Source organism: Hyla sarda, chromosome 4 (genome assembly GCF_029499605.1).
Source record: "Hyla sarda isolate aHylSar1 chromosome 4, aHylSar1.hap1, whole genome shotgun sequence".
NCBI lineage: Eukaryota > Metazoa > Chordata > Amphibia > Anura > Hylidae > Hyla > Hyla sarda.
Window position 1 is genome coordinate 69,293,548 of NC_079192.1, and position 18,670 is coordinate 69,312,217.

Below are 18,670 nucleotides of genomic sequence, written 5' to 3' on the forward strand. Positions count from 1 at the left end.
TTAGACAAGAAAAACCAGTCTAAATACTTTGATAAATCTCCCCCATAGAGACCTGAATATCTATCAAACTCTCTAATAGCTTCTAAAAATGTAAGTAGTTGGTCTAGGGATTTAGACATGAAAATAATGATATCCTCTGTTAGTTAAACTTTTACAATTTATGGTATGCTAAAAAATTTAAGTATTACTTTCTATCTTTTATATATCGTATAAAGTGCCTTATTGTAATACCCTTTACCAGGTGCTTTGTGAAGATTTAAATTTGGATGAAAAGGACATCTGCTCTTTGGAGACCAGAAAGACTATCCGTATCACCAGGAGATTCATAGTGGATGGAAAGGAGATGCAAGTATCCTCATGTAAATGCAAAGCTCAACCATACAACAAAGATATCAAAGAACGTACAGTTAGGTAAGAAATTAGAAGTGTGTGGCTCCCTATTTACTCTTTGGGCTGCGACTGAAAAATATGCTATATCTTGTGTCAAACAATACTAAACCTGTATTAAAATTTTGTTCTGAGCAAATATTTAGATAATAAAAGATTTTATCTAATGTGGCCAAACTTCTTTGTTCTTGCACATATTGGTGCTATTGTCTAAAATTTGAGGCATGCAAAGTCTCACATAAGTGAGTACACCCCTCAAAACACAACCATGTCTAAATCCGGGCAACAAAAGTAAGTAACTCTAAGTGGAATTGCTCAAATTGTGCTCACCATTATTTTCCAGCACTGCCTTAAATGGGCACTGTCAGATAAAAAAAAATCTTTTATATGTTGTACATCTTGGCAAAACATTAACCTTTCTAATATACTTCAAAAGAAAAATTTATTTTCTTTTTATAGAAATCATGGCTTATAAAATGATGGCTTTGTCCAAGCTGATAAACAGGCATGGAAAAAGTCTAGTAAGTGAGGGTGGGCTAGCACTCCTCTGTGCTGTCTCCTGTCTGATAGCACTCCTCTGTGCTCTCTCCTGTCTGATAACACTCCTCTGTGCTGTCTCCTGTCTGATAGTACTCCTCTGTGCTCTCTCCTGTCTGATAGTACTCCTCTGTGCTCTCTCCTGTCTGATAACACTCCTCTGTGCTGTCTCCTGTCTGATAGTACTCCTCTGTGCTCTCTCCTGTCTGATAACACTCCTCTGTGCTGTCTCCTGTCTGATAGGACTCCTCTGTGTTCTCTCCTGTCTGGTATTACTCCTCTGTGCTCTCTCCTGTCTGATAGGACTCCTCTGTGCTCTCTCCTGTCTGATAGCACTCCTCTGTGCTCTCTCCTGTCTGATATCACTCCTCTGTGCTCTCTCCTGTCTGATAGCACTCCTCTGTGTTCTCTCCTGTCTGATAGGGCTCCTCTGTACTCTCTCCTGTCTGATAGCACTCCTCTGTGTTCTCTCCTGTCTGATAATACTCCTCTGTGCTCTCTCCTGTCTGATAGCACTCCTCTGTGCTCTCTCCTGTCTGATAGCACTCCTCTGTGTTCTCTCCTGTCTGATAGGACTCCTCTGTGCTCTCTCAAGTCTGATAGCACTTTCTTTGACCTTTCTCCTGTCTGATAGCACTCCTCTGTGCTCTCTCAAGTCTGATAGCACTTCTCTGACCTTTCTCCTGTCTGATAGCACTCCTCTGTGTTCTCTCCTGCACAAGAGAGAGCCAGGAAAAGCAATTGGCTGAACGCTTCACTCCACGCTTCACAGCACGGCTCGTGCTCTCCCTGTATTGTTTCAGAAGTTGGGCTCCATATGTGATAGCCACAGAGGTGTTAGGAAATACTTTGCTTCATGACGCCAGGGCACTGTTATCCTATACATGATCCGAGGTTGGAGACAGCTTCTCCTGGGCCAGACATGGAGAATAAATGAGCACATCGAAGTCAGGCTAAAGACAGATAACTGTCTTTACTGACAGTATGGTGCAGAGTGAGAGGATGCAGGGTAACCTCTTGGGAGCCCTTTTGCCTTGCTGGGACTTGTGGTGCTTTTACCAAATAAATTGATACTGACTTTAAAGACTTGTAGATTGATGCTGGTAGCTAGGGTTCTGTCAAGGTATTGTAGCCTCCTCCGCCAGGGCATGAACTTCCACCATGTGAGTGATCCTTGCAGAATTACCAGATAAAGTACATTTGATTTGGGCCTTCCCTTAGAGCACACAACACACCTTACACCTTTACCACACTTTAATCAGCAGTAAACAACTGGGGCAACTCTTCCCCCTCTACATTATATGGGCTAGAATTTAGGGGTTCCCACAGGCAGGCAGGGTCACATGAGGTTTTACTGCTCCCCTGTTAAGGGTACAGTAACGCATGAATAACATACATTAGAGTAACAATAACAAAATAATTATAAAAAATATATTAATTAGTAATAAAGTGCAAAACAGAATTAATGTGGCAGGAAGTCCTTCAGTGGGACCAACACTGTTGCTGTTGGTCTGCCCAAAGCAGTCTGAAGCCACAGGACAGGCTTTGGTGATGGGACACCACACATAGACTTAGGAGAGAATCCAATTCTTGGCTCTGTCTATTGAGCGGTGGAGATCTGAACCGAGATAAAAACTTTCGACATGTATGTGTGGCAGTAACACTAGAGAAAATTGCATATGAGCTGGAACTAAAGTAAAATAGTAAAAATAAAATGTTATGTGAACGGTGAATGTGATGTCATCACTGTAGACCCAGCGGAGGAGTGGCAGAGGATTTATTAGTGAGAAAACCCTTTATATCTTATTGTACACACATTAGAGAAAAAAAAAAGAATTGGTTGCTAATTTATATATATATCCTATTTACATAAAATTGTAATTTGTATGTAAAATGAAATCCGACTGCAAAATTTCCAATGTGTGAACCCGGCCTGAGAGTTTTCAAAGTCAGATACTTTCCTTCACACTATCCAAACTTGTTTTGAAGACATCAGCTAAACCCAATTTCCATTAAAAAAGGCTCTTTCACAACTTGACATTAAAGAGTAATCCAGTTGCATAGTGTACTTTTACTCCCCTCCTGTTGTGGCGATGGAGGGGTGGGAGGGCGCCTTGCTGTCTTTACGGGTGAACTTGAACTTAAGGAGGACAGATTTTACATTGTCTAGTGAATAGGTCATTCCCATATAAGTTGATCCCAATGTCCTCCCTCGTGACCTCCCACCGAGGCTGAAATCCTTACGAGCAATGTTTGCTAATGAATTGGCATGTAGTCTTTTTTTTTTTTTTTTTTTTTATAGTGTTCCGGTCCACAAAATGGCTGACTTCATTGTGTGTAAGTGACAGATGCATTTTTAAAGGTGCTTTCCATTTAAGTAGTGAAGACCTCAACAAAATGAATATTCATGAGAATGCAGTCTATAAATTCTTTAGAAACTAATGACATCACAGATGCTGCCTTTAATGGCAATGTTTCCAGGGGAATTGCTAGGCTGTATTCTCGGGGAAAATTGGTTTAGCCCAAAAAATGGCTGCTTCCACTGTGTGTAGGCAAGGGGCACACATTCATCACGATTAGAAGCATCGACCTGTAGCGTTCTAGGTATCGTGTGATTGCAGCTCCTCACATGCTCTGGAAGCCTGTGGCATCTCTACAATACTTGGCAAAGGGAATCGTAATCCTGCACATGAAATGTTCTATTTAATGTATTCTGCAGGCGCCAGGAGCTACAGCAGCTGAGAGTGCTGCAGAAGGAAGAGATGAAAGCGCAGAGCCAGCTGGAGCAGCGAATGCAAAGAGAGAGGGAGATCATGTTCCGACACATTGAACAGGAGATTATAGTAAGTGGGGTCGCAAAACAAAGCTGTACTGGAAGCTGTAGACAATAGGGTGGGCAGGGGAACTCGGGAGGACATGCACCAAGTGATGACGGGCGTCTTTACTGAAATCCAAGGAGAATCAGTTCACAGGCATCCCCTCTATTACTTATTGATAACTGGAGGGATCTAATATGGATGACAGGGATACATGCTTGCAATGATAATATCTAATGCTTGTCTTGACACATGAATTGTTAGGGACACGTTGCATTGTAGATGTTCTTACATCAAGGTTGCGACGCCTGACCTGCATGTATTGACACAGAGGTTTGTGTGCGCTTTCAGAGCAAAAAGCAGTATTATGAGCGTGAGATTGAGGCCTTGGAGAGACAGATGGAACAGGCACGAGTACGGAGAGAACAGGAGCACACCAACCGCCTGCAGCAAGATGCCCTCCGAATCAAGGCTCAGCATCAGAAAGAGAGGAGCAAGAGGAAAGTAGAGTTGAGGGACAAAAGGCAAGAGGTAAATTGGTTTTATTTGCTTTCTTAGAGAAACCTAAATGTAATAAAATATATTGAACTTATGTATAGCTTAAAGTCACGAGGCTCTCAAGCCCATTATCTGTCGAATCGTGTCAGCCTACTGTTCTAAAAGTATTACATAAATTGGCTGTTGTAAAGGGGTGTGGGTGGAGAATATCAACTTCCCAGAAGGCACCATATGGGGAGAAGAAGAAAATGTGTCAATGTATCAGAAGTATAAAATAAATGAATATTAATTGACATGTTCCAGGCTTTCCCTTCATGCTGTAGCATGATTTTTGGAGATGGGGTTGCTCCGTGATCATTGTAGGTGCAATAATTTTGTGTTGCTACTGGAAAAAGACAGGGAGAGGAACGTGATGGTGGTAGTGACTACATAGAGCCATACAACCATCAGGGGATGTATGTACAATAAGTACCTTGGCTGGGGAAGATACACTATGTGGCTCAATATTTTCAACATCCAATAACACATCTATTGTGAATTTATAGGGCCTCATGTACGATTGTGCCATCAGTTTCACTCGCACTAACCTGTTCGTACAGGTGTGTAGTGCAGGTGACACTGATGATAATACTTGCCTGTCCCCAATCCATAGTCCTGTTGGCCCGTTATCTTCTTTGTTCAAGCGGAAGGCTTGGTGTGCGGACAGAGCTTCAGGAGCACGTTGACATCACCGGAGCTGCTTCCCTAAGCCCGCTCGCAGCCGGACCCAGCAAGGAGGCAGCAGTGGTAACGTCAGGGTGCTCCTGAAGCTCTGTCCGCGCACCAAGCCTGCCGCCTGAACGAGAAAGATTACAGGCCAACAGGACTACGGATCGGAGACAGGTAAGTATCGTTATTATCAGTGTCACCTGCATATCAGCAGGTTAGTGCAGGTGAAACTGATTACATTTTCCCTTTAAATTCTGGTGAAAAAGGCATTTTATTTGATGACGGCATGTGCAAAACACGCAACAAAGTTAATCCATTTTTTTTTCAATCAGTCCTTTACTTCCTGCTTACTTTGGGTAATATGGGCGTGGTTTAGTTTTTCACTTTTAACAGAGAGGTTAAAAAATCTGGTTCACTTTGGGGCATTTCCGATGCACTAAAGTTTAAAGACATGCGGACCTCACTAATACTTATGTGAAATATAAATGACTATGAAAAGGGAAAAAAAAAAAAGGGAATCAGTCCATGAGGCCCATGATGTTAAAATCATGGGGTTAATATGTGCTTGGCGCCAATCTTTGGCACTTTCAAATATAAGGTTTGAATGCAAAGAAGCGACATTCAGCACAGTATATATATAAAATATTTCAAAGCTTTATTTTAAGCCACAAAAACAGTGACAAAGACGACAGGTGTATGTCATGACATGATATCATGATAATGACCTGTTGTCTTTGTTCTTATGGATTGAAATAACTTTATTGGACTTCCCTTTATTGCATTTAGATCTTTGGGACGCTGCCACATGTCTAGTCTGTGCGTGGCTGTGGGGCTGCTGGGTAAGTTGAACGCTTGATGTGTTCATAACGGTGGGATTTATTTATATTCAGATCACAAGACTTTAAAAATCACATACATTTTTTAATTCCAATGCACTAAGTAGACCGAAGAGAAGAAGGGGGGGGCACACACCAAAACAATGCACACCCAGAATTACGAGAACAATATAAAAAGGAATTTGGTAATTTTGCACCAACATTTAAGGACACCACATAAAAAAAAACACTTAAAATGCGTCAAAGAGCAACACTACAATAAGAGTTGTCATAACAAGTAGAAAATGTCTGCTACCTACTCCAGTGTTTCCCAACCAGTGTGCCTCCAGCTGTTGCTAAACTAAAACTCCAGGTCCAGCAGATCACAGATTTTCAGATTTTATTTATTTATATATTTAGTTATTAAAAAAATTTGGGGAAAAAATGAAGTTTTTGGCAAAATAAAGGGGTAACCATTTTTGGTTTACTTTGGGCAACCACTTTACTTTTAGCTGCACCAGCTGTAATAAATCTTCCCCAACATCTTCCTGCCAAGATGTTACAAATGTTATGACACTAGTTGTTCAGTACATCTACAATGTCAGTATCCATTGCTTCCATCGGATACTTAGGGCTCTGTATGGTTAAATAGTCAAAACCTTTGTTATCTCTCGCCTTTGTGTGTCAAGCAGCTCTCATGTTAGGAGGTATAAGGCTAGGATTCCACTTGGCTTTTTGTGCTGCGTTTTTTGGGATTAAAAAAACGCCTGAAAAAACGCCAGTGCAATGTCCTGTGTCTGGCGTTTTTTCAGGCATTTTTTAATTTGTGTGAAACTTGCATTTTTGGCACCTTTTGGCGTTTTGTTTTTTTTGGTACCCAAAATTTGTTGGGTACCAAAAAAAAAAAAAAGGATGCAGCAGTGATGGAAAACATTTTATTAAACTAAATGTATATATTTTATAACAAACTTTTTATTATTTTTGAATAAAGTGTGTGCGTTTCACTTTTTTTTCTCTAATTTTTACATTTTTTATGTAGTATTACACACTGTTCCATGATGGGAGTAGTACCTGTAATATAGACATATCGCCCCGGGTGTCGGTCCTGACACTCGATGCGATCATCCATAATATAGCAGAGATGCGAGCGGGTCTATACATCGCTCGCCTCTCCGCACTATACTCCGGCCAGTGATGTCAATAAAAATTCATATCACTCATTCATATTTTCCACCCAGAGGTGTGATTGGCCGGATGGTTGCAGCCAATCACAGCTCTGAGTAAAAGATGAATGAATGAGTGGCCGAGTATAGTGCAGACATACGAGTGATGTATACAGCCGCTCTGCATCTCTGCTATAGACAGGATGATCACAGCGGGTGTCAGTAGTTATACCCGCTGTGATCTGTTCTTATCTGCAAGTACTACTACTCCCAACATGGAGCACACTCTGCTCCATGCTGGGAGCTGTAGTACCTGCATTAATAGACAGATTGCAGCGAGTGTAACTTCTGACACCCGCTGCGATCTGTCTATTAATGCAGGTACTACAGCTCCCAGAATGAGGCAGAGTGTGCTCCATGTTGGGAATAGTAGTAGCGGCAGTTAAGTAAAGATCACAGCGGATGTCACTCCTCCTGACACCCGCTGTGATCCTCCTGTATAATGTATAGATGCGACTGCTCTTCTATGGTCCCCTGCACGGCCGTATATATACAAATATTTCTATTTCTCACAGAGAGCTGTGATTGGCTGCAACCATCTGGCCAATCACAGCTCTCTGTGGGAAATATGAATAAGTGTATATATACGTCAGGACAGGGGACCATAGAAGAGCGGCCGGCTACATCTATACATTATACAGGAGAATCGCAATGGGGGATCTGTCTATTAGTACAGGTACTACTACTCCCATCATGGAACAGTGTGTTCCATGCTGGGAGTAGTAGTACTAACTAAAAAAAATGTAAAAAAGAAAGAAAAAAAAGTGAAAAACACACACACAATACATTTTTATAATTGTCGGCTACATTTTTATTTTCCCGCCCACATTAATTAATATCTGTTTAAAAAGTAATAAAAAATGTTTTTATAAAAAATATACATTTCGTTAGATTTTTTCCTTCACTACTGTATCTTTTTTTTAAATTAATTTTAATGGTACCCTACGAAATTTTATTCAAAACAGGTATCTCCATCACTTTTTTGGATCGCTAAAGTCCAAAAAAGATTAAAAAAACGCCTGCAAAAATGCCAAAGTTAAAACCCACATATCGTTTTCTTGGCGTTTTCTCACTCCCATGGACTTCTATTGGAGCAAAACACAACAATTTTGACTAAAAACACCATACAGCGACATACAGCGTTTTTTTCACAATGCCAAGGAGCTGAAAAAAAGTGAAAAAACGCCAAAAGGATTAAAAAAAACACCAAAGTTAAAAAAAAAGGCAAGTGGAATTAGAAATTTGTGATTTCTCATTGATTTACAGCTAACATCTGGCAGCAGCGTTTTTTGACCCAAAAAACGTCATGTGGCAGAATTGGTGTTTTTCTTGGCGTTTTTGCAAAAAAATAAATAAACAAGTGGAATTCCAGCCTAAAAGAAATGGTTCTTTAACAAGATCTTATTTTAAATAGATAGATATGAGATAGATAGATATGTCAAATAGATGATAGATAGATAGACATGTGGTGAGGGTGTGATGAGGGCAGATGTTATTACCCTAGGGGCAGATGATATTAACCCCTTGTATTCGTGATGCCAGTTAACCTCTGCACCACCTGAGGTATGGCTGCTGGATTCTGGGCTAGGCGCAGGGCAAATAATGACTCCAATGCCAAGTTACGGAGCAATGGCAGCCTTACTGAGGCAGACAGATGGAATAGTCTTTACAGCTCAGTTAGGCCCAAGGAGGTGACCAGTGACTTAGGAGACTGAGGGCTCGCTGGGACTTGTAGTGGACTTGGATAGAATGCTGCAGACCCATGCTAAATTTAGACAGACTTGACTGACTTGACTAGGACTGACTAGACTTCACCCCTTGTGTAGCTTATGAGGCTTTGATGTTCCCTTGTGGGGCATTTGGTTGGTGGAAGCGTGGCTGCGTGACTAGGCCTTGGGTTTCCACAGGACTCCAGACACTCTCCAGTCTTGACTGTTCCTCAGTAAACTCTAGACGAGAAGAGACTGAACTAGCTCCTCCATGGGTTTATAAAGGAGTATTTTATAGGGGACTTATAGGTCACCACACAAGTCACCTGGTCACTGACATATTCCCTGGTTATAGGACTTGGTAACAATATAGGTATATAACAGTATAAAGACAATGCAATAAATAACATAGGGTATAATTAACCATTTGAGCTATATATGATAAGGGTGGACTCAGGGGACACTGACATAGAGTCCGCCACACAGGACAGCAAGGGTACAGGAGTGTAACTCCTGTACTGGGCCACCACAGATAGATAGATAGATAGATAGATAGATAGTTAGATAGATAGATAGATAGATAGATAGATGGGAGACAGATAGATAGATAGATAGATAGATGGGAGACAGATAGATAGAAAGAAGATTTTGAATAGAAAGATATGAGATAGAGAGATGATAGATAGCTAGATAGATCGATAGATAAATACAAATACAAGAAGATCACTGCGGCACTCAGAAATAGTGATTCAAGTGAGTAGCATTTATTCCATTCAGAAACACATGACAACGTTTCAGCTGCTACAATGCAGCCTTTCTTTCACTTGAGAAAGTCAGCATTGTAGCAGCTGAAACATTGTCATGTGTTTCTGAATGGAATAAATGTTACCCTCTTGAATCACTATTTTGGAGTGCCGCAGTGATCTTCTTGTATTTGTATGTATCTATGGAAGCCGGCAACCAGGGATTTCTGCTCTGACATGCACCCAGCTTCAGGTCACCTTTGGGAGTGCTGCTACCTTCTTTTGTTTTAGATAGATGTGAGACAGATAGATAGAGAGATACATAAGAAAGGATCACAGCAAGTTGAATAAAGTGCGGTATTTATTGCATCCTCAGCCAACATAAAAAGTGCCACGTTTCAGCAGCCTCACGCGTGGTCAGTGTATATTGGAAGATGCCGACTACAGTGGTGAGTGTCCATCCACTTTATTAATTACTTCAGCATCAATTACCTATGCCCTGCACTATTTATTATACTTGGAGTGAATCTCCTCTTGATAATAGCTTGATGTATATGAGGATGCACTTTGCTGAATATTTCCCTTTTGTAATTTACTACACAGATGTTTATGATGATATGCACTTTATTGATTAATGATATGTACACTGTTACTGTGAACTATTTAAGAACCCCTGTTTTACTCACTTGCTATGCTTGAAAAAGGCGGCGTGAGGCTGCTGAAATGACGCACTTTTTATGTTGGCTGAGGATGCAATAAATACCGTCCTTTATTCAACTTGCTGTGTGCGGCGATCCCTTCTTATGGATGGATGTTGGATTCCCTGACCAGGAACCCTATGATGGCGTGCACCTTACTCTGAAAAAAAGCTGGGCGGGTGTGCTGTTCTTCTGGACCTTGTGTAGATAGATAGATAGATATGAGATAGATATTAGATAGATGGATATGAGATAGATAGATAGATAGATAGATAGATAGATAGATAGGAGATAGACAGACAGACAGACAGATAGATATGAGATAGATATTAGATAGATGGATATGAGATAGATAGATAGATAGATAGATAGATAGATAGGAGATAGATATTAGATAGATGGATATGAGATAGATATGAGATAGATAGATAGATAGATATGAGATAGATAGATAAATGAGATAGATATTAGATAGATGGATATGAGATAGATAGATAGATATGAGACAGATAGATGATAGATAGATATGAGATAGATATGAGACAGATAGATGATAGATAGATATGAGATAGATATGAGATAGATAGATAGATAGATAGATGATAGATAGATATGAGATAGACAGAGACAGATAGAGCTGCCATAGATATAAAGATTATTCCTCTATTTAAAAACTAGGCTAGGTTCACACATAGTATTTTGCCAATAATAATATATACAGTACAACAAATTCTACAGTACTTTACAATTTTGAGGATACAAATAAAGACAAGTATCAGACTAGAGCTGCAACGATTAATCGATAAAATCGATTAAATTCGATAACGGGATTCGTTGTCGACAAATCCCGTTATCAAATAATCGCCCGATTCGTTGTCTGCGGTGGCAGTGAATGAATGAATGAAGCTGACATGTCCCGCATGTAGGCTTCATTCATTCACCGCCGCCGTCCGACATGTCCCTGCTGCTGCTCTACTCCTAGTGCAATTAGCGCAGCACCGGGACATGTCTACTCTTTGCTGCTCATCTCTGCACTCGACGGCGATGAGCAGCAGAGAATAGACATGTCCCGGCGGTGCGCTAATTGCGCTAGAAGTAGAGCAGCAGCAGGGACATGTCGGACGGCGGCGGTGAATGGAAGTATCGGGACAATACTAGCAATTTGCATGGTATCGGTGACTCGTTCAGTGTCCCTGATACCAAAACCGATACCTGCTTCTCCTGTTCTCCCGTCCGCTGTCTAAAGAGGGGTGGCCCTGCTGTCTAAAGGGGGGGGTGGCCCTGCTGTCTAAAGAGGGGTGGCCCTGCTGTCTAAAGGGGGGTGGCCCAGCTGTCTAAAGCGGGGTGGCCCTGCTGTCTAAAGCGGGTTGGCCCTGCTGTCTAAAGCGGGTTGGCCCTGCTGTCTAAAGCGGGGTGGCCCTGCTGTCTAAAGGGGGTGGCCCTGCTGTCTAAAGGGGGTGGCCCTGCTGTCTAAAGCGGGGTGGCGCTTCTGTCTAAAGCGGGTTGGCCCTGCTGTCTAAAGGGGGGTGGCCCTGCTGTCTAAAGGGGGGTGGCCCTGCTGTCTAAAGGGGGGTGGCCCTGCTGTCTAAAGGGGGGTGGCCCTGCTGTCTAAAGGGGGGTGGCCCTGCTGTCTAAAGCGGGGTGGCCCTGCTGTCTAAAGCGGGGTGGACCTTCTGTCTAAAGCGGGGTGGACCTGCTGTCTAAAGCGGGGTGGCCCTGCTGTCTAAAGCGGGGTGGCCCTGCTGTCTAAAGCGGGGTGGCCCTGCTGTCTAAAGCGGGGTGGCCCTGCTCTCCAAAGCGGGGTTGCCCTGCTGTCCAAAGCGGGGTGGCCCTGCTGTCCAAAGCGGGGTGGCCCTGCTGACTAAAGCGGGGTGGCCCTGCTGTCTAAAGCGGGGTGGCCCTGCTGTCTAAAGGGAGTGGCCCTGCTGTCTAAAGGGGGTGGCCCTGCTGTCTAAAGAGGGGTGGCCCTGCTGTCTAAAGCGGGGTGGCCCTGCTGTCTAAAGCGGGGTGGCCCTGCTGTCTAAAGGGGGGTGGCCCTGCTGTCTAAAGGGGGGTGGTCCTGCTGTCTAAAGTGGGGTGGCCCTGCTGTCTAAAGGGGGGTGGCCCTGCTGTCTAAAGGGGGGTGGCCCTGCTGTCTAAAGGGGGGTGGCCCTGCTGTCTAAAGTGGGGTGGCCCTTCTGTCTAAAGTGGGGTGGCCCTGCTGTCTAAAGAGGGGTGGCCCTGCTGTCTAAAGGGGGGTGGCCCTGCGGTCTAAAGCGGGTTGGCCCTGCTGTCTAAAGCGGGGTGGCCCTGCTGTCTAAAGCGGGGTGGCCCTGCTGTCTAAAGTGGGGGCCCTGCTGTCTAAAGAGGGGTGGCCCTGCTGTCTAAAGCGGGGTGGCCCTGCTGTCTAAAGCGGGGTGGACCTGCTGTCTAAAGCGGGGTGGACCTGCTGTCTAAAGCGGGGTGGCCCTGCTGTCTAAAGCGGGGTGGCCCTGCTGTCTAAAGCGGGGTGGCCCTGCTGTCTAAAGCGGGGTGGCCCTGCTGTCCAAAGCGGGGTTGCCCTGCTGTCCAAAGCGGGGTGGCCCTGCTGTCCAAAGCGGGGTGGCCCTGCTGACTAAAGCGGGGTGGCCCTGCTGTCTAAAGCGGGGTGGCCCTGCTGTCTAAAGGGAGTGGCCCTGCTGTCTAAAGGGGGTGGCCCTGCTGTCTAAAGAGGGGTGGCCCTGCTGTCTAAAGCGGGGTGGCCCTGCTGTCTAAAGCGGGGTGGCCCTGCTGTCTAAAGGGGGGTGGCCCTGCTGTCTAAAGGAGGGTGGCCCTGCTGTCTAAAGGGGGGTGGCCCTGCTGTCTAAAGGGGGGTGGCCCTGCTGTCTAAAGTGGGGTGGCCCTGCTGTCTAAAGAGGGGTGGCCCTGCTGTCTAAAGGGGGGTGGCCCTGCTGTCTAAAGCGGGTTGGCCCTGCTGTCTAAAACGGGGTGGCCCTGCTGTCTAAAGCGGGGTGGCCCTGCTGTCTAAAGTGGGGGCCCTGCTGTCTAAAGAGGGGTGGCCCTGCTGTCTAAAGGGGGTGGCCCTGCTGTCTAAAGGGGGGTGGCCCTGCTGTCTAAAGTGAGGTGGCCCTGCTGTCTAAAGGGGGGTAGCCCTGCTGTCTAAAGGGGGGTGACCCTGCTGTCTAAAGGGGGGCTTGCTGCCTAAAGGGGGGAACAAGGGTGCAATGCTCTGCACATACCCCCATCTGTACAGGAATGTACATACACTGCTATACACGTGGGGGGGGGGGGAGGTATGTGCAGACGGCATAGCATTGCACCCTAGGGTCTGTAAAAGCAATGCTCTGCAGTCTGCACATACCCCCATGTGTATAGGAGTGCTATATAAAAAATAAAAAAAAATTTTAATTAACCGCTCCTCCAATAAAATTTAGCTCCCCCTTTTCCTATTGCTATAAAAAAAAAGTAAAATAACTTTTTCTTTTCCATATTTGATACTACCGTATGGGTAACTGTCTGAACTATTAAAATATTAGTGAATCATTAACATTTTATTTTAATAGTTCAGACAGTTACCCATGCGGCAGTATCAAATTAATAATTACAGCACCCGGCGTATGCTAAAGAGAAATCCAAAAAAAGAAATGCATTTCCTGTGATGTCATGACCACAGTGCTCTCTGCTGACCTCTTCTGTCCATTTTAGGAACTGTCCAGAGAAGAAGAACATCCCCATAGCAAACATATGCTTCTCTGGACAGTTCCTAAAATGGACAGCAGAGGTCAGCAGAGAGCACTGTGGTCAGGACATCACAGGAAATGAATTTATTTTTGGATTTCTCTTTAGTATACAGCCCCTAAAAAGTACTGGAAGGATTAAGATTTTTTTAATAGAAGTGATTTACAAATCTGTTTAACTTTCTGGCACCAGTTGATTTAAAGGGGTACTCCGGTGAAAACCTTTTTTCTTTTAAATCAGCTGGTGGCAGAAAGTTAAACATATTTGTAAATTACTTCTATTAAAAAATCTTAATCCTTCCTTTACTTATTAGCAGCTAAATACTACAGAGGAAATTCTTTTCTTTTTGGAATGCTCTCTGATGACATCACGACCACAGTTCTCTCTGCTGACATTATTATAATAATAATAACGCTTTATTTATTGTTGTCCTTAGTGGGATTAGAACCCAAGTCCCCAGCACTGCAAGGCAGCAGTGCTAATCACTGAGCCACCATGCTGCCCTTAGCATACATCTGCTATGCATGGTTGCTAAAATGGACAGAGATGTCAGCAGAGAGCACTGTGTTCGTGATGTCATCAGTGTTCCAAAAAGAAAGGAATTTCCTCTGTAGCATTCAGCAGCTAATAAGTACTGGAAGGATTAAGATTTTTTAATAGAAGTAATTTACAAATATGTTTAACTTTCTGCCACCAGTTGATTTAAAAGAAAAAAGGTTTTCACCGGAGTACCCCTTTAAAGCAAAATCCTTCCCAAAATACTATGTGTGAACATAGCCCTAATGTTCACCTCTTCTGCTGAGCCTTTGAGAAGCGCAATGGAGAGTCAGTTCCTGCTGCTTTCTGCTTTCCTGGTGGCCCAATCTGATCCTGTTTCACAAGTTCTTATTTTTAGTCTACATTTTATATGTATACATGTTTTATATATTGGGGGAATTGTTTCCTTACTTTTCTGTAAAAACTTATAAACTGAATACACATAAAAAAAAGTGCTACAATAGATACACAATGAGAAAGCAGATTACAAGCACCACACTCGCCCTCCCACTGATCCCCGTTATTCAGAGATATGTGCAACTACTGAAAGGTTGTTCTCTTTACAGGAGAAATTCCTTGTAGAGCAACAGCAGGAGCTGAACTCCGCTTTACAGAAAGTAGTGAATGAACATAAGAAGAAGGTGATAAGCATAGAGAGAGAAAACCTCTGCAAAATCCACAGCCTCAAGAAAGGTAAGTGCCCGCCAGTGCAGCTGGTAAACCTTTTGTCTTGTCTCCAATACTTGGTCTCAAGGAATGTGACCATACAGGCTTATCAAAATGGATACATATATCAGTGTTTCCCAACCAGGGTGCCTCCAGATGTTGCAAAACTACAACTCCCAGCATGCCTGGACAGCCTTTAGGCTGTCCAGGCATGCTGGGAGTTGTAGTTTTGCAACACCTGGAGGCCCTCTGGTTGGGAAACACTGGTATATATAAACAATCACCATTTGGATACATAGCTGGAGATCTACAGAGCGGCCCTTAGTGATTTTATGTTGCAATGTCTGATCACATCTACCACTATTTTTTTTTTTAAACTGTTTATGAATTTTTAACAATGTTCCAGTAAAAGAAACATTAAAACAGATAAGAAAATAAGACATACAAAGAAAAATAAAAACAATGAACAGGAAAATTTAAATAAATAAATATGTCATGTCCCGATACCGTATTGCATACCGTACCTAGTGTGATGGTCCCCAAAGCCAGAGTTACTACGTTCAGGTAGTGTCCCCTAGGTGGGACAGCCCCTAGTCGCCTCCTTAACTTCTAATGCTAAGATGTTTATATGTATATATTTAATAGTGTGTATATTTAATATAAGGTATATTAGTCTACTTACCTTGTTAGTGTCGCAGGACCTTCGGTCATGTGACTGTGTTGATTCCTCTATGGTATGTTAGAGGACCTTGGAGGTCCTCAGGTCACATGGTAACCCATAATTCTCTGTACAGGAGATTGACAGTTGTATGGACCAGTGAGCTTAAGTCCAGCCCCTGCCCATATAAGGGAGCTGTAGCCAGTAATCGCTCTCTTGGGTTGCTGCTCTAGTGGATGCCGGACTAGCAGGACGGATCTGCGCAACTTTCAAAGACAAGCTAGGCCTAAAACCTGCCGGCCTCAGCCTAAACTAAACTGTGAGTTAACATCTAAATCCCCGCTAAAGCTAGCGTGATTACTGGACCGAATCTAAACCCTTAAATCCAGTGGATCACCGTAACAATTAGCTTCTTAAGCTCAATAGACTCACGAGGTCCCAACCACTTGTCAAGCTCTAATAGACTCTGTTGTATGGACTGTTCCTGTTCATTATTGCCTAAAATCTTCAGTAAAAGTTCTGACAAGTTTCTGCAAATCTCCGGTTGTGGACAATCAATTATTTCCCTATCTCCCTATCACTCTTGGGACGGGTGGCAGTAGGACAAGTATACAGAGAATAGCCCTCACCCTGGCGTCACGAATGGAAAGGGTTGAGCAAGCACCCTTAGTAACCGCACAGCTACATCCCATATACCCTACTCCCCCAGGCTATCACAAATAAAAGAAATGTAGATATAATGTGTGACTGTATTGGTAATGGCTGACCATTGAGAATAAGGATCCATATCAGTTTCAAACATAATAGTCAGAATCAAAACAAGACTATATTATTTGAGCGATAAATAAAACACCACAATGTTATCCTGACGTGGCATTTCAAAGTCAGTATCTAACAATATATGTTAAAAAAACAAAAAACAATATGACACGGTCAAAATAGGAATGACAACGGTAGATTTGTATCTACCACTATTTCTATATATCCCTGTAATGTTGTATCTAAAATATGCTCTTTCTGCAGCTCGTGAGTCTGTGATCCTTAGACTTGAAGAGCGACATCTACAGGAGAAATATCAACTTTTCCGACATCAGGTGATTGAACAATATTCTCTGCAGAAGCATCAGCTGCGCAAAAGGCACGAGAAGGTAAAAAAAATCATTATTGCTCATGGAGTGATCGAAATGACTGCTGCTGCCCAATGTTGTCATCATGCCAGACGTGCATGATTTATCTCCAGGCTTGTGCATTCGCTGTTTAACCCCATAAAACACCTTCTTCCTCTGTTTTGTTTTTCTACTTATTGTACTTCTGGTTAATAAAAGTTTGTTCTATGAGGAAAGGAGTTGGTTCTTTTTACTTTGGATATATACATACTGTATATTAATACATTTTATGTAATTTTTTTTTATTTTTTATGTCCCACTTGGGAAGTTCATCATTTTTTGGTTCCTATTATAATAATAAACTGACATGTAGCTTTTAGGCTCTACCTAATAATATACATATTAGGCCCCCTACTTCCATGCCAACCCAAGGGGTTAAACAGCTGGGGAAATTATTTTCTCTGATTTCAGCCATTGTAGCTGGATGTCAACTATGTATAACAACTGATGGGACACACCATCCATTTGAAGCAATGTTCGCTATTTCCTTCCTAACATGTTATAAAAGAATGGTGTGGCTCCATGCCTTTTGGTAAATTTAGCAACGTGGTTGCTGCCTTTGCATCTGGCGCAGAAATATAACCCTGCTAGGAACGGGTGTAAACTCCTGCCACCTTCAGTGTCACAAATTGACCCAAAAGTCGCATAGCCACCTTCCAGCCTTCTTCATCTACCCTTCATAAATTTTTGGCACAGGCAGTGTACATACTCCAAATTACATACATTTTTGTACATAAATGGCGATTTTGCTAAAAAGAAAAAAAAAAAGCCATTTATTCGCAAAAATAAGCGACATTTGGACAACTGTGCAAAAATGTTGCCATAAATGTACTTCAACAATTTCTTTAGCATCCCACCGGTTTCTGACTGTAAGGCAATAAACCACCGAAGAAGCCTTCCCTCCACATGTTCTTTTGGCAATTGGTGTCCTAATATTTAACCGTTCACTCTGCTTCCACTGGGGGTGAGGAGAACTCCAGAATAGAAAAATTGTCCCCCATACTGCCGACAGTAAAAAAAATAAATAGATACATACCTTCCTCCGCTCCCCCGGTGCCTTTGGTAACCCGCTCCGGTCTCCGCCGAGATCCTCTTCCTTGTTGCTGGTGGTCGGTGAGTCATACTGCACTCAGCCAATCACCGGCCGCAGTGAAGTCCCGACTCGGCCGGCAATAGGTTGAGCGGCAGTGTGACGTTTTTGGCCCCGGCAGCAGGTGCTGGTGTAGTGAAGGATTTTGTATCTTGAAGCGTTCTCACACTTCCGCTCAGCCTAACCATTTAAAAGTGAGGATGCAAACTTTTTGGAAAGCCACACGCTGCGCTGATAGGACTCTGGGAACATAATGGTGTTGCTTTACTGAGATGACGACTGAGTTAGAAGTTCCTGAGGACAGCCATCTTAGTTTGTGGTGCCACATAATTTTTTAAGGCTAGCCACAGGTCCTCTTTAGGTAGCAAGAAGCACCTGTAGGGTTTCCTTCAACAAGTGTTTATCCCATACAGTTGATTCTATTTCTTACCCTCTCACGCATTCACTGTGCCTACAGATTTTAGCTCAGAGACCTCCTGATCTTCAAGCCAATGTTTAAATAGAAAATCTATGAGCCCATCTTTAGCGAGTGAATACAGACAACGCTCAGCAGACTACTACTCCTTCCTGCTCACTTTAGTGATCAATAGGGGTCCAGGATGTGAATCCCCACCGATCAAAACCTCTGATGTGTCTTTATGACTTGTCAAATGTCTTTTAAATGACAGCTAAACTTTAAAGGGGTACTCCGCTGGAAAAAAAAATGTAATTCATGTCAACTGG

At 43.0% G+C, this 18,670-nt stretch overlaps 1 protein-coding gene across 1 annotated transcript in view; it reads left to right on the forward strand.

Moving 5' to 3' along the window:
• LOC130368085 (STE20-like serine/threonine-protein kinase) overlaps positions 1–18,670 on the forward strand; it is a 63,207-nt gene that overhangs the window by 22,214 nt on the left and 22,323 nt on the right. Inside the window, exons 10-14 of the mRNA XM_056571356.1 lie at positions 242–411; positions 3,644–3,767; positions 4,092–4,271; positions 14,934–15,060; positions 16,715–16,839. Of these exons, the coding sequence (XP_056427331.1) occupies positions 242–411; positions 3,644–3,767; positions 4,092–4,271; positions 14,934–15,060; positions 16,715–16,839 (726 nt within the window). The remainder of the gene's footprint in view (positions 1–241; positions 412–3,643; positions 3,768–4,091; positions 4,272–14,933; positions 15,061–16,714; positions 16,840–18,670) is intronic.